This window comes from Theropithecus gelada, chromosome 8, assembly GCF_003255815.1.
Source record: "Theropithecus gelada isolate Dixy chromosome 8, Tgel_1.0, whole genome shotgun sequence".
Lineage (NCBI taxonomy): Eukaryota > Metazoa > Chordata > Mammalia > Primates > Cercopithecidae > Theropithecus > Theropithecus gelada.
In genome coordinates, this window is record NC_037676.1 from 111,686,573 (window position 1) to 111,703,873 (window position 17,301).

The following is a 17,301-nucleotide window of genomic DNA, read 5'->3' on the forward strand; positions in this document are numbered from 1 at the left end:
TTCTAGGCTCCAAGAAGTGATGGTGAATGAGCTAGGTGCAATGTCTTCTCTTATGAAGCTTACATATTACTAGGAGAGAAGAGATGGATAATTCACAAATAATTAATAATAAAAATATCAAGTGAAAGGAATTTTAATTGCAATGTAAAGTGACTGAGGTGTTATTTTGAATCAGGTATTTAGGGAAGGTCTTTTAAGGAAGTGACATTTGACTTGAAAATGGGATGGCCAAAAGGACATAACAATGGAAAGATGTTTAGGTGGAGCATTTCACGGACAGTAAGCTGTACCATTGTGTTTCAAGTGTAGGCTTATTTGTATCTAAATTCCATTCTCTTTCTAATTAAATTAATGTTTACTTTAATCAGACAAAATAATGTAAGGGTGTTAACACTAAATTTTGTAAATGAGTATACAGTTATTTTAAATAACAGTGAAGAGGCCGGGCGCGGTGGCTCAAGCCTGTAATCCCAGCACTTTGGGAGGCCGAGACGGGTGGATCACGAGGTCAGGAGATCGAGACCATCCTGGCTAACACGGTGAAACCCCGTCTCTACTAAAAATACAAAAAAAAAATAAGCCGGGCGAGGTGGCGGGCGCCTGTAGTCCCAGCTGCTCGGGAGGCTGAGGCAGGAGAATTGCGCGAACCCGGGAGGTGGAGCTTGCAGTGAGCGGAGATCTGGCCACTGCACTCCAGCCTGGGCGACAGAGCGAGACTCCGTCTCAAAAACAAAAACAAAAAAAAAAAATAAATAAATAACAGTGAAGAGACTAGTTAGACAAAATTAAATACTAATTAGAATAAGCCAGGCGAAGTGGGGCATGCCTGTAGTCCCAGCTACTCAGGAGGCCAAGGCAGGAAGATGGCTTGAGTTTGAGACCAGTTTGAGCAACATAGTGAGACTCTATCTTGAGAACATTTAAATAAAAACACTAAATAGAGTGAACCATAAATGGCAGAGCCATAAAAATATTTGATCATATTAAACCTGATATCAGAATTATGTATGCAATTTTGAAAAGAATTTTGTTAACTTTAACCAATACTGCTTATTAAAACTATGTGACATGAACTGTAGCGTTCATTCTCTGGTTCTATATTTCCTTCCAAGGCCAGTTTAATCCCGTGGAAAAGTGGTTTGACAATGAAGCCCATGGGGGTTTATATGGTATCTATATGAACCAAGATGGCCTTCCTGGATGTTCTCTTATACAAGGATTTACCATTTGGACATGCTGGGATTATGGAATTTATTTTCAGGTAATTATGATTAAAGATGGTGATTTTTAATTTGTTTTATGATTGTCCTTAGTATTATGTAACCTGTAAATTCTGTTGCAGACCACAGAGAGTGTGCACATTTATAATGTGACCCTGGTTGACAATGGAATGGCCATTTTTCCAATGATTTATATGCCAGCTGCTATATCACACAAAATTTCCAGTAAAAAAGTACAAATTAAGGTAAGAAACGAATACAGCCACACCATGGGGAAAAAAATAACTCAGAGAAGGGTAGAATTACTGAAGGACTAATAAGAATAATCTCCTTAACTTCTATCTGTCTCACCCACACCTCCCTGCCTTTGTTCCCACTGCCCTCTGCTTAAAAAACTGTTCATTCTTATCCCTCCTCCTCCCTTCCCTCTTCTTGTTTATCACCTGCTAATCTTGCAATAGTAATTTTCACTCCCTCTATGAAGTTTTTTCTGAGCCAGTTTAGGTGGTAATGACACTTCCTCCACTTTTTTGTTCCTTCTGTTCCCTGGATGTGTTTATCACAGAAACACAATATGTCCTTATATATAATTATTTACATGTCTGTCTTCCCTCTCCTATTCTCAGTGTTTTTCCAGTTGGGGTTGCAATCACACTTTTTTCATCTTTGTTTAATGAATGATCCACTTTTTGAATTTATACTTTGTGTTTTATTTACTACAGTAGAATTCAGTATTATTCATTGTCATGTTTTATTTTAGTAAGAGCTATTATTAATGCTATATTGGTTGGCTTATTTCCAAACAGAGCTCATTAATTGTTGGAAGTAGCCCTGGGTTTAATTGCTCTGATGTCCTAACTAATGATGATCCCAATATTGAACTCACTGCTGCTCATCGGAGTCCTAGATCTCCATCAGGTGAAAAATTTGAAACTTTAATGTTGGTGTTCATATGAGTGCATATTCAATTTTCACTAACTTTTTTTTTGGTAAAAGGTGGGAGAAGTGGGATTTGTTGGCCTACCTTTGCTTCAGCTCATAACATGGCACCCCGAAAGCCCCATGCAGGGATCATGAGTTACAATGCCATCAGTGGCCTTTTGGACATCTCAGGCAAGTACACAGTCTTTTATAAATCTTCTCAATGAATTTCTGTAAAGAATATGTAGAGGGTAACTAATAATGTTTCATTGTCAGTAAAAATTATTTAAGTGAATTTTTATAGCAATCTGCTCAATATGACAAATCAGACATTAGAGTCAATTTCGAGAATGGTTCCTTGGCAGGATTCTTATACTGTATGTTGAAGAATTGATGTGAAATTTTCCTTCTAAAACAACAACAACAAAACACTGTATTGTGATTTAATATTAATTAATTTGTATAATTTTGAAAGCCTTTTCATGTGAGTAGGATTATATATTATCATCCCCTTTTAAAATTTAAGAACCTTAAGCTCATAGAACTTTAGTGCCTGGCCGAATTCCCACAGCTATTGGCACAGCTAGGATTAGCATCAAAATCTTCTGATTCAAACTCCACTGCTCTTTCACTGAACCAGGATGGCTGCTTAGAAATGTAAAATAATTATATAGAAATTAATGTAGTAAACACATCAATTATTTTCATTTGGCCTATTAAATAACACTGTGCATTTCCTGTTGTAATGGAGCAAGTCTCCCTTCCAGGATAATTTTAACCAGTGTCTCTTTGAAGAAAGTAGTTCAATACGTTAGACATCTAAGTTTTCACAGATTCTTCCTCACAACTTTAGATCCCAGAAATGTGAAACAAATGGGCAACATTTTTAAGTGTTAATTGCAATGATGATACCCTTGGAGGAAATTGTATAACATGCTACATAGGTTGTAATTGAACATATATGGCTTTTAATAAACAATATGCTCCAGAATATTATAAATATCATGTGGCAAAGAAACTGCCCTTATGAAATGAAGCCTTAAAATTGAAGTTTATGGAAAGAACACGAATAACTATTATTCTTTCATAAGATATAGTCTTTTAAAATAACATATGAAAGTTAGTTGACTTAGATTCCCTAGAAACAGCCTTAGATGAGGACTTTTATATTAGTGGCTTCTTGGAATGCCTAGTAGAAAGGGAAGAAAGAGAACAGGGCAAGGGAAGTTGCTAAGCAAGGATGTGACATGAGCTGTAGGGTAGCTTCACTTGATGCCACTGGGAAACTCTGGAATGTAAGTTAATATTGCCACGGAGTTGATCTCACATTTGGCGAGGTGGGTGGGGGATGGTAGTCATTTGTATCCCCATGTTAGTTTTTGGTTACAGCTGCCCCTATGGGGAGGACCTTAATTTCCCAGGTATGTGGTTCCTTTTTGGCTAAGCTAATTGTCTGGGAAAAAGGACAGTTGTTAACAGCCAATTATTCAAAGAGATGAGAGATGGGCGTACCAGCCTTTATCCACTTCAGTCCTCTCTTGAGATCCCTGGGATCTACTTGCTTTTTTCATTGTTACTTACATTAAGTTATTCTACCAGGACTGATTTCTCCCAAATTCTGCATGGTCACAATTTCTGGGAAAAACTTTAAGAAGTGGGTTGGTGGTCACACTGCCACAGCTGGTCGCTAAACCATAAATGATACTCATCATTTCTCTCATCCATTGGCCTTTCTAAATTTCTGTCTTCCCTGGCTAACACTTCTGCTTGTCAAGATGGCTTGCTTGGTAGAATGGCTCAGACCCTTATCCCTGTTATAAATAGGCCCCTGGTCCATGGTGGCTCATGCCTGTAATCCCAGTACTTTGGAAGGCCAAGGCAGATGAATCATGAGGTCAGGAGTTCAAGACCAGCCTGGCCAACATGGTGAAACCCCAACTCTACTAAAAATACAAAAAAATTAGCTGGGCATAATGGCGGGTGCCTGTAATCCCAGCTAATTGGAAGGCTAAGGCAGGAGAACCGCTCAAACCTGGGAGGCTGAGGTTACAGTGAGACGAGATCACACCACTATACTCCAGCCTGGGCAACAGAGTGAAACTCTGTCTGAAAAAAAAAAGTCCCTGGTTTCTGTGCCTTTATGAAGCCATGACTTCTGTACTTGCCATTTTACAACTAATAGTGGGCATATACCCTGGTGGATCACGTGAGTGCATCCTGCCGTCATTCTATAGAATAGGCCTACCTCTGCATGGTGATCAGGGTCAGTTACTTCTGCCAGATGGTAAAACCTTCTTTGTCTGATGAGAAGCCTGCAGTAACCATGAGGTAGGTATAGCTTTATTTTTTTGAGTTACTTACTGTATGTCCTGCTGAAAACACGTCTCATCTGGGAACTAAGACCTCCAGACTCAGAACCTAAAATTTTAGTATTGGAAACACAAGTTTCCCAAGTGAACTTCCAGGGATAATAGTGAAAAAAGTTACTCCTACTTCTTGCCTTTGGTACCAGCACCCACGTATTCTATATTTTTGATATTTACCACCATATAATGTCTTTTGTTTTAGGTGAATAACACATGTTTTGCAGGTTGTTATTTCCAAAGCTGACAGCTCAGCTGTGCCTTCAAGAGTCGATTCCATCAGTCTGTTGGAGTGATTCTCCAGATGCTGTATTGTATGATTGCAGCAATTCTTCCATTGTGATCCCATTGTCTTATGCTCACCCCGTACCTATTTTGTTGAACGTGAGATCTTTGGTCTAGGGTGATGTTATGCAGGAGCTCATGCCATTAGATCACTTTGTGAGTCCTAGTATGGTGGTGCTAACTGAAGCCCTATAAGAAAAAAAACTCCCACCAGGAATACATGTCAGTACTACTCAGCATGAATTGTTACCCTTTCCAGGGTGGAATAAATCCAGTGTCACCGACTTTAAGTAAATGTTTGATTTCCTGAGGAATGGTAGTATACTAAAGACTTCATTTTAATTTCTGTGCTGGGCAATTTGGGTCAGACATTAAGTAGTGGAAGTAGCTCCACTAACCTTGGAAGGAAGAAGGCCATGCTGTTGGAGCCATGCATAGCCTCCATCTCCACCAAAAAGGCTACTCAATTCATAAGCTGATTTGTAAGGGCTGGGGTGGCTGAGGACAGAGATTAACTGACATTTGTTGGACAAATCATCCTGCCCATTTGGTTTTTTCAGGTACTCTTCTGTATTGAATGCTTATTGGTAGGCAATAGCATGCCTTTTGTACCCATTTTGACAGATATAGCCACAAGTTTTTTTCCTGAACATCCAGTCTACTTTCTTCCAGGCCCCTTACCAACGAGCTAAGCCACTCATCACTACCCAGGAGTCCATATTTATCCTTACCTTTGATAAATTCTCTCTCCACAAAAAGTAGATGATCCTGTGTACCACCCAAATTTCTCTTAATTGGAAAGATCTTCCCACACCACACCACCCCACACTCATTCAAGGCCACCTCTGAGTTGGGCTGAAATGCATTGGAATTATATAATACATCCATTTCAATATTCCCATTTTTGAGCCTTTGACCTGCATTTTTCTCACAACATGTCATGGAAATTTGGGCATTTCTACTTAATGTGTGCCATCACTATTTCCAAGCTTTTAAAAGTCATTCCAACAACATATTAAAACTGGCCATACTAGTGTATAATTCCCTTGGAACAGGTCCTGTGGAAGATAAGATTTGTCTTGTAAGGCTCTGTTGAGGTCCCTGATGATTTTAAGCAAGTAGAGCAGGAAGTTACTCTCTAATAAGAAGGAGTATACCATTTATACACATACAGAGCATTCAGCACATTCTGAGACTTCAAGGTCCAAGTAGCTCTTCCCATATATCTCCATCTAACTTAGCATCCCACTTTGTTTCTGTCAGGGCCTTTGATGTAGGGGATTTGGTAGGGCTCAGAACCCAACCATCTCTTAAGTTGTAAGGTTCTGCTAATCTTACACTTATATCCTGAGATTTGCTTTGAATTTGTGAATGACCATTATAGTTTCATTTTCTTTCTTCAAATCATCAATAAAGTAGAAGCAGAAATGGAATTCTTATGCAAGTGGATTATTGAAGATATGCTCTGAAGAGAAAGGGAGTGAGAGAAGTATTAGAATAGGGCAGAGGAAGGAGCTAAGCAAGGATATGACCTCAACTGAAGTCCAGCTTCTTCTACCTGATACTTCAGAGAGCTGTGGAGTGTAAATTGTGCCAAATGCTTTTCCCACATTGAGGCAAAAGTTCTTCCATATGTCTTATCAGTCAGGCATAGCTACTTGTGGTAATGCAAGGGAGTACATAATCTCTCAGTTGAGGGAACTATCAGTGGCTAAGGGCAATTCTTTAGAGAAGACAGCAGCTGGCCAGGTGCAGTGGCTCACGCCTGTAATTCCAGCACTTTGGGAGGCCAAGGTGAGTGGATCACTTGAGGTCAGGAGTTTGAGGCCAGCCTGGCCAACATGGTGGAACCCTCTCTACTGAAAAAATACAAAAATTAACCAGGCATGGTGGCAGGCACCTGTAATCCCAGCTACTTGGGAGGCTGAGGCAGAATCGCCTGAACCCAGGAGGTGAAGGTTGCAATGAGCCGCGATCACACCACTGGACTCCAGCCTGGGCAACAGAGTGAGACTCTATTTCAAAAAACAAAAACAGAAGACTGCAGCTACGAGTGGTTTGCAGCCAATACTTACAGGAGAAACTAGGTGTTGGGTGCACTGACCCAGTAAAGGAGATCTGGGCAGGGCACAAACAGCATCTGCTACTGTGATATTTTATTAATACTCATCTACAGGTTTGTATTCCTGTATATAGACTCTTCTTAGGAGGAAATATAATTAAGAAGAGGCATAGATAAAACATAACTGATTTAAGAATTTTAGAGGTCACCTTTTGCTTTTCTGTTTAGAGTTATTGGATTTTAAGTACAATGGAGATTAAGTTTTTGGATCCAATCAATTTTATCTTTTAGCCATGTAATATATACAAAGAAGCCAAGGGAAAAATAGTGGTTCATTTATCTTAGCTGGATAACCCCCCAAATTTAGAGACTTTAAACAACCATTTAGCTCATGATTCTGTGTATTGTCAATTTGGGCTTTGTTCAGCTGCATGGTTTTTCTGCTGGTCTCACCTGGTCTTGTCCATTAGGTGCCGTCAGTTTATAGGATGGCTATGGGCTGGTTAGTCTAGGATAGCCTTACTTCCATGTCTGGTGGTTGGTGCTTGCTGACAGTTGGTGCTGGCCATTAGCTGGGGTGACAGGAGTGATAGAGCCACATGTATCCCAGGCTTACTCATATGCTGGAAGTCACAGAATTCCCTGGAACACTAAGAAAGAGCAAGCTCCAATATGCAAGCACTCTCCAGATCTCTGTTTCTGCCGTGATTGCTATTGTCCCATTGGCCAAACCAAGTTACATGGCCAAGCCCAGAGAAAATATGGGCGATCATTACCTAGTGATATGAATATTGGTAGGAAACAGGCTCCCACAAATAGTGGTAGACTTATTTACCATATCAGGCAAGAGCGCCATGTTTAAGGTAGTGACAAAAGATGTGTTTGGCTAATGTGCATTAAATAAATCTGATTTTATCACTTTCTTTAGAGAAAATAATCACTTATCTATTATTTATGTTTTAGGTTCCACATTTGTTGGATTTAAGAATGTTTGTTCAGGGGAAACTAATGTTATATTCATTACTAACCCTTTAAATGAAGATTTACAGCATCCAATCCATGTGAAGAATATAAAACTGGTTGACACTACTGAACAATCAAAAATATATATACATAGGCCTGATATAAGGTAAAAATACATAAAAATTGTGGTTTTTCTATCTTTATAGTTTTTCATTCTCACTTCCTCCTGCTCAAGATCTAAGTTGGCATATTAAAATAACTACCAGTTTTTATGAAACTTTAATAAGCATTATGAAAATTAAGACCATTTAATAATGTAAATCTAAATGTTCTCAGTTGAGTTTTAAAACTGGGCTTTAACATATATGTTTTCTCCCATTGCTTTGCGTGTGTGTGTGAATCATCAATAACATCATCATTGTTAAATACAAAAACTATAGATGGGGTCTGAAGTGTGTTCTACTTTAATATCTTTCCATTTAAGAGCAGGCATAATGCGCCTGTAGTTCCAGCTATTCAGGAGTTTGAAGCAGGAAGATTGCTTGAGCCAAGGAGTTTGAGGACATCCTGGAAAATACCTCTGCCACTCAGGCTGGAGTGCAGTGATGCTATCATGGCTCACTGCAGACTCAAACTCTTGAGTTCAAGCAATACTTCCACCTCAGCCTTCCAAGCAGCTTAGACTACAAGCACATGCCACTATGCCTGGCTTATTTAATTACGTTTTTGTTTGTTTCTTTGTTTGTTTTTTTTTGTAGAAACAGGGTCTTTCTATGTTTCCTAGGATGGTCTTGAACTCCTGGCCTCAAAGGTTCCTTCTACTTTGGCCTCCCAAAGCACTGGGATTACAGGCAAGAGCCACACACACATTGTTTTTGTTTGTTTCTCAAGTTAACAGTCATTAATGGACAAGAGATATCTCTTATTTCTTCCCTTTTTCTTACCCTTTTTGATTACCTATTGCTTCCAAAATATCCTATCACAGGCACCCCAAAATGTGCTTGGAAATTAAATGTCAGCCATTATAATCACTGTGATTATAAATACACATAAACTTAGAACAGTGATTTTCTGATCACAAAGGTCAGTTGGTGTCAGGACATTTCCAGAAGTGATCATTTAGATTCTAAGTCATAGAATAATATATCTAATAATTCCTACTTTTTATAAGAAGTACAGACCAGGAATTTAGATATAAGGCAATACTGGAGGAAGAAAAAAATTTATTACTGATCTTTGACCATTTTCAGCTTAGGGGAAGAGAAAAGAAATTATGTCCTGTATTTAAATAGACATCTCAGCCAGTCATGGTGGCTAGTGCCTATATTCTCAGAATTCTGGGAGGCTGAGGCAGGAAGACTGTTTGAGCCCAGGAGTTTGATACCAGCCTGGGCAACATAGGAGCTCTCACCTCTACAAAATTTAAAAAATAAAAATTAGCTGGGTGTGGTAGTGTGCACCTGTGGTCCTAGCTACTCAGGAGGCTGAGGCAGGAGGATTGCTTGAGCCCAGAAGGTTGAGGCTGCACTCAGCTGTGATCACACCACTGCACTCCAGCTTGGGCAACAGAGTGAGACTCTGTATCAAAAAAAGGAAGTAGGCACCTCTTCAGATAAATGTAATATTTCATAAATTGTTTGACTTCATCTGATTTTGCTTTGCTGACAACCCAACACTTATTTATTTAATTATTGTTGAACTTCAGTGTTTGGGGGGTCCATAGAGCCCCTCCTCAGTAGGCAGTTATTATCTCTTATTTACTTGTCACTGAATCTTTCAGTTTCAACATATAATTTTAGAATCTAAGTCCTGAAGAAAATACCACATTTTCAAATGTGATTTTTCTGAGTTCTGTGCTGGTAGGCGACGCTGTCAGTGCTCTCTCAGATCTTTACTGGGCAGTGTACCCAACCCCCAGATGTTCTCAGTGTTGGCCAATAACAATCCATGGCTTTTCAGAACTTTGCTCTTAGCCAAATAGAACTAGCCACAGGAATCCAAAGTGCTCCCTCCCACCACCCTGCAGTCCCTGTAAAACGACTGACTAATTCAGGAGTACAAGGCTGGCTGCTTTGTCTTAAGGTGGCAACAACTCTGCTGTGCAGTTTATGTGCCAGAGGTTTTCATGGCATGAGATTAAAGCTATTGGATAAACCACTTCTCTTCTCCCCCTTTTGAGAGGATTCTTTTGGCAATTTACTTGAACAAAAACCCACACCTCAGGCTTTATTTCTTGGGAACCTAAACTAAGAGCCCAAAGCCACAACATAAAAGACTGCCACTGGGCACTCTACTCACAGACTTGCTTACAAAAACACATTGCACATACTGGAATACAAAGAACACATGAACTACAAAAATATTTATTAAAATCCTTCTCTAAAACTTGTATATTATGTAAGGAATAACTTGTATTAAAAACTTCACGTGTTTCTCATAGCAAAAAGGGAGAGCTATTCTAGATACTATTCAATAGATCTGAGCTGTTCACTATTATTCTGTTACTATAACTCTGCCCATGGTATATATCATGGTATTCTATGAGTATATTGTATGTATACCATTTGAATGTATAGTACCTTACACGTTAAGCTGCTGTTTTATGATTATAATCAGGTAACAATCAATCAACACTCCAGATAACTCAAGATGAGGCAAAATACCATCTACGTTTGAATTGCATGATGAGTTTATCTTACCTCTTATTGTTATCTATAGAATGGTTACTAAAATATGTAGCATAATAAACACAATCCAAATATATCCATATATCCATAAACAAAGGTCTACAAGAATATATACTAATCTGCAATTGGTGATGAGCCTAAAAGCTTAGAATGGGAAGGTGATAGGGATTGAGCTTTTAATAAATCTTTAGATTATTTTATAGTAAGCAATACTTTCATAATTTTTAAAGACAAGAAGGAAAGGAAATAATAATAAAGACTTCCCTGCCAACACAGGGATTTTATATGTCTTGTAAAACAGTAATCATTCACCTACTCTCTGGAGAAATGTTAGTATATTGTGAACAATGCACAAATAAGAAATCTATCATTCAACAATATATAGAATAGAAAAGTGGAATTCTGATTTTTATATCCCACAGGTATGATTTGTTGTTTTGAAATGTTAATGAATTCATAATCATAGACCAAATCAACACAATGGAAAAGCAGACCTCATTCCAATGCTAATTACATAGGCTACTTGGTCCCACTTTGAAACCTCTCTGAAATAAGATTTAATACATTAATTTTTTCGGATACCCTGTTAGCAAATATTCAAGTATATTCATATTGCTCTCTAGAAACAATGAACTGAATAATTCAACTTTTCTCCACAGTAAAGTCAATCCGTCTGATTGTATAGACATGGTTTGTGATGCCAAGAGGAAATCTTTTCTTAGAGACATAGATGGCTCCTTTCTGGGGAGTGCTGGTTCTGTGATACCTCAAGCAGAATATGAATGGGATGGAAACAGCCAAGTAGGAATTGGAGACTACAGAATTCCTAAGGCGATGCTCACATTCTTAAATGGAAGTAGAATTCCTGTCACAGAGAAAGCACCTCATAAAGGTTTGTTGGATCTTATTCTGTTGTTAGGCCTTAAACCCATGAAACAAAATATATGTTTTATTTTTAATGACTTATCTACTCAACCAATAACTTATATTTTCTGCTTCTTAAACTGGCACAACAAGAAAAAGATGTTACGAGGATTTTCTTACAAAGAGATTCTGTATTATTGCTGAAATATATATAATATGTTTCTAGGAATTATTAGAGATTCAACCTGTAAGTACGTTCCAGAGTGGCAGAGCTATCAGTGCTTTGGGATGGAATATGCGATGATGGTTATTGAAAGTCTGGATCCTGACACAGAAACTCGAAGACTTTCCCCAGTGGCTATAATGGGCAATGGTTATGTTGATCTCATTAATGGTAGGTATTCAATATGCATAAACTAGGGTTACTCAAAACATTTGTTTGTTATTAAATGCATGAAGCCATCTCATAAATTATTTACCCCACACAACCAGCAAACATAAGGCCTGTTTGCCTTCCATTTGTAAGAATGAGCAATGCGCAGGGAAGAGACTTGATCTTGCAGTACCTCATCCAGGAAAGCGAGGACAATTATTTAAAATTGGCCATTAAAATAAAAAGAAGAAGGAGGGGAAGAGGGATGGAGAGGAGAGCAAGAAGAAGGGGGAAAGTTATTTCTGGAGTAATCTTCATACTTTATTGATAAAGTGGTATAAGTATTTTGAAGGAAAAAAATGGTCCAAGTATCTCCAAAAAATACAATTTGCCTAGTGTATATCTCTAATTCCTTTCATTGTCAAGACCAGTTGGTCAAGCTGTAGCATCAGGTTTCTTCCATTCTGGTCTTAGGAGGCTGTAGCAGAGAAGGAAGGTAATGGTCTCTATGCTCAGGAGACCAAGGTTTTTTGAATGAATAAGATGAACTTCTTAAGGTAGTGAAAACACAGACAAGGATTCATCATATATTCTTGAAATGACACCAGGGACTCAAAACTTAGTCCCTAAACAGGCTTAGATTAGGATCTTTTATGTGCTGAAAGTGTATATAGTTTGGATTAGATAGATTTCTGTGCCCTTGTGGTGTCACAACATGTACTAAAATATTCTAAAAATCAATAAAATATGAATGCTTTAAAAACTTGTTTATAAGAACAGAATGAACTAAATCAGAAGTGTTCCAAAGTTTCATGATTCTAGGGCTTTCCTCACTTCTCCCACCCCAATGTGTGCTATGCCTGGTTTCTGTGACCTGCAGTCAACCCAATTTTAGATGCTGCTTTTCGGATTTTATGAAGCAGAGATCATGAGAACAACTTTAGAACTGTCAATGAATAATGGAGTAATAGAAGAGATATTTCCAAATAGCTCTGTTTTATATGGTGGAAAAAGATTTCATTGTCTTATTTTTACATTTCCCTTTTCTGGCAAGCAATACAAGTTTTCCATTTACAATAATGACAAGACATATTTCTTCAATATGAATTTAAATTTTAAAAAGTGACTATCAATTTAAAGAAGTCTTATGTAAATGATAGCAGCACAGAAAAATCATGAAGGTGTTAGAAGAATCACTGAAGCTTGGGATGTGCTATACTAGATGGGGAAAAAAAATTCCCCAAGATAAAAGTTACAGAAAATCACTCAAGTTTCCTTTTGAATATTAATATTAAATTTTATTTATTTTAAAAATATGACTTTTGCCACTTTAAATTTTTATGTTATACATAGATATTTCTTTATGTTTTCAAAACTCACAAAGAAAGTATATTTAAAAGTAGGATTTATATTTTGTATGCTAAGGAAAAGTTTAGGCTCTACAGGAGCTTTAGAAGTTTATATTGATTTAAAATTTGATTGAAGTGTAGTTATAAATATTGATAATACTTCCAAGTAAGCTAGGAAATAAAGAAAATCTAATGAATAAATACATCAATAAAATTCATTCCATATTTCACTCAATGTTTTATATATGTATAATCTCAGCCACTTTAAAACTAAGTGAAATACAGAAGTTTGTTATGAAAGTCATTTTAAACCTACTCAGAAAATGTTTGGGTTCACTATTTCTTGGCTTTCTAGAGGGTTTGATAGAGTGTTATTTCTTAGGTGGCTTCAGTTAATTAATGATGTCAACACTCTAATGGTACCTGTAGTAACAATTGTCAACAAAAATTTCTTAAATTAAAATTAAAATGGAGGAAGATTAATGACTTGATTAGATGAATGTGTTTGCTGAATTTATAAATTAACTGTTTTTAAAAAACAAGTGCATGAGTGAAAGAACAAATTAATGAATCAATGGTTCAGGCATTCAGACGTCCCTGTTTTCCAGGTACAGAGCCTATTGGTAACAAACTAACTCTGTTATAGCACATTTCCTAACAAAGAGCCTGAGAAAGTTCAATTCCCACTCAAGCTTTTATTTGGTAGGGAGGAGAAAGGATCAAGCATTTTCTTCCTCACCATGTGGCCTAGGCTTGAATATTGTCATTAAAGTAGAGATATATGCAAATCTTCTATTTCTCTCAGTGACCTTCCAATACAAATTCTTATTACCCTGGGCAGTGTTCAATACACCCTTCTTACTCTGGGCAGTGTAAAAGTAAGGGTGATAGGAAGAAGTTTCTTCTCTGCCTTCCTTTTTAAGCCAAGGTTTGAGAAATAGCTTAGCTGGCTGGGTAACGGTGGATGGGTAATAGGTATAAATGCTGAACTTGCATTTGAACTTGACCGTGGCAATTTATTTTAAATACAATTACTCTTCAGATTTTATACTAATAAAATGCATTATATAGGAATATGCACTTTCATTTTGCATGGATTTAGGCCCACAGGATCATGGCTGGTGTGCTGGATATGCATGCCAGAGAAGGCTGTCCCTGTTTCACAGCATTGTGGCTCTGAACACATCTTATGAAGTTTACTTCACGGGCACCAGTCCTCAGAATCTTCGACTGATGTTGCTTAATGTTGACCATAATAAGGTAGGGCAAGATGTCTTAAGGGTAATTGCTGTTGATTATTTGCATGTTATTTCTATCTGCTAAGACTTATATCTCCTCCCTTGTTCTAGCATTGTCAGCCTTACAGCCCATTTTCAAGAATGCATCAGGGTACCACTGAAATTATTATTAGTCTAGACAGTTTTCATTAGCCTGAAGGTACAAGTACTAAGCATCACCATCATCCCCTTGCCATATGCACTTGATTTGGTGCTCCATACATGAGGCATGACAGTGATGCCTATGATTTGCATGATTAACAAGCAAACCTAAATTTTTACATAAAAATAATGTACATTCAAAACTGATCACTTGGAATTATATACTTATTCTTCAATGCTGCTATTACTTATATATGTCAGAAATACACCTTTGGAATTTACTTCAGAGACTGCAGCATGTTATTTTTAATATCTTCAATAATGTCAAGTCTTTGCTAGAAACTGAACTCGGACAGGATCATTAAATTTATATTTAATTAGTATGAAAAGAGTATGAGTTTAACCAGTAGTGTCATAATTCAGGTTTTCTTTTCTAAGAATATGAGACTTTAAAGTCCCAGGGTGTTTAATGTGAAGAAAGAATGCTGATAAGGTGAAGCAGAGAAAGGAATAAGGGAAGGAGGCACCTGCCCCTTCCCAGGAGACAGCAGTTCCATCCCTTCGCACCAGATAAAACCTTGGAAGCACTCTTGACTCCTCTCTTTTGCTCACATTCCTCATCCAATCCATCTGCAAGTTGTTTTGAGTCTGTCTTCAAAATACCAGAATCTGTCCACTTCTCACCACCTCCACTGCTACTATCCAGTTTGAGCCTTTCCTGCATCATGGTAATTGCCTCCCAATTCCTCTTTCTACTTCCACCTTTGCCCTTCTATAGTCTGTCCCCAACTTAGTAGCCAGATACCTTGAAAATATGTCAGATCACGTCTCTCCCATGCCTCAAACCCTGTAACAATTTCCCTATTGGTCTCTGTCCAAGAGTTAGAATCCTCACCATGACCTGTGAGGCCCTATGGGAATCTCTCTCATCCGTGAGCTCTCTGGCTTCTTCTACTCCTCCAGCCCCACTGAGCTCCTTGTTGTTCCTAGGGACACCAAACATGCTGTCCCCTAGGCCTATGTTTCTCATGTTGCCTTAGCCTAAAACACTCTACCCTAAGCGGCTAAAGTTCCTGTCGCCTCAGATTCCACTTTCTCAATAGGCCTCCAAGATCATGCCTTCTTCCTTGGCTCTCCCAAGTTACACGCACCCTGATTTACATTTTTCTTTTCTCCACAGGATTCATCACTATCTACCATGTTTCCTACTTTACCTTTTATTACTTCTATTTTTTGTCTCTCATCACTCTTGAATATAAGCTCAAAGAAGCCAGTGGCTCTTGCCAGCACTTAGAATACCGCATGGCTGAAATAGGAACTCAAAATTTTCTTTTTAAAAAAATCAGAAGAGAATATTTTAACTCTAAAAATGAGAATGGTGACTACAAAGTAATGTGACTGTTAATATTCTGAGCCTCTGAAGACAATATCAAAAGAAGATTCCAGAACTATGTATAGCTTATTAAAATCCATATTAATCCTTCCCTGCTCTTGGAAAAGCCAGTCTCTTTATGATCATAGCTGATAGCATGAAATGTAAGCAATATAAACATGAAAAATGAATAAAATTGAATCAGAGAGGATAGTTATTTTGACATTTATTAGTCTTTCTACCAAATTTTTCTCAGAGATGAGCATTTTTTTTTCCAACATGAAGTACCTAATTTTGTGTGGCTGCATTATACAGAGTACAGCTAAGTCCCCCTTTCCCTGCTCCTGATATTGAAAGTCTGTATTGTTCTTTGTTGTCTTTTAAATGACCCTTTTTTTAAACTTAGAGATAGTCATCTAATAATTTATCTTTTTGTACTTTTCTATTGAGAATGGTCAATTAAGGGTTAAGTTGTACTATCTGTATGAAAGGTTGAATGTAAGCCCATTTTAAAATTTTAGTTCATCACTTATCCCAAATCCATAAAAGTCAGGTTTTTGTTTGTTTTGTTTTGTTTTTTCAGACGGAGTCTCGCTCTGTCACCCAGGCTGGAGTGCAGTGGCGCGATCTCGGCTCACTGCAAGCTCTGCTTCCCGGGTTCACGCCATTCTCCCGCCTCAGCCTCCGGAGTAGCTGGGACTACAGGCGCCCGCCACCTCACCCGGCTAATTTTTTGTATTTTTAGTAGAGATGGGGTTTCACCGTGTTAGCCAGGATGGTCTCAATCTCCTGACCTTGTGATCCGCCCCCCTCGGCCTCCCAAAGTGCTGGGAGCCACCGCGCCCAGCCAAAACTTAGTTTTAATAGTTTGCAGAAAGTATACAATATTGAAGCATGGTTTAAGTGCTAAATTACAAATATTCTGTTTTATTGCTTTCTTGAGACAAAACTTTTTTTTCTTTAATAGGCTGTTCTAGTAGGAATTTTCTTTTCCACACTTCAACGTTTGGATGTCTATGTGAACAACTCATTGGTCTGTCCAAAAAATACAATATGGAATGCCCAGCAGAAACACTGTGAACTTAATAACCATCTGTACAAAGGTATTTTCTCAAAAAATACAGTACATATGGAATATGTACTTATTTGTAACATTTTAAATATCTGATTATTAGTATTTTTAATTCTTTATCTATTGATAATGCAGAAGAAAACAAGTTTTTAGCCACAGTCCACCAAATACTAAGATGTGTTCATTTGTAACATGAGTGTCTTGAAAGATCACTCCTAATGAAACTTATTTATCTGTGCACATGCAGGTATGAGTTTTTATCATGGGCATTCTTTTGCTTCCTAAGAATGTTTTCATTTCGCATACATTGAATTCAGTCCTTCCTATGTTCAGAAGAGATTTTGCTTAAAATTTTCACCTTATCTTGGCTTTACTTCTATTTCATAGAGGT

The 17,301-nt window shown here is 37.8% G+C and overlaps 1 protein-coding gene across 1 annotated transcript in view; it reads left to right on the plus strand.

The window, feature by feature from the left end:
* The window catches only part of PKHD1L1 (PKHD1 like 1), a 157,754-nt gene that overhangs the window by 128,994 nt on the left and 11,459 nt on the right, over positions 1-17,301 (plus strand). The window contains exons 64-72 of the mRNA XM_025394337.1: positions 1,113-1,261; positions 1,343-1,465; positions 2,027-2,138; positions 2,217-2,333; positions 7,815-7,980; positions 11,161-11,393; positions 11,592-11,759; positions 14,190-14,347; positions 16,806-16,941. Of these exons, the coding sequence (XP_025250122.1) occupies positions 1,113-1,261; positions 1,343-1,465; positions 2,027-2,138; positions 2,217-2,333; positions 7,815-7,980; positions 11,161-11,393; positions 11,592-11,759; positions 14,190-14,347; positions 16,806-16,941 (1,362 nt within the window). The remainder of the gene's footprint in view (positions 1-1,112; positions 1,262-1,342; positions 1,466-2,026; positions 2,139-2,216; positions 2,334-7,814; positions 7,981-11,160; positions 11,394-11,591; positions 11,760-14,189; positions 14,348-16,805; positions 16,942-17,301) is intronic.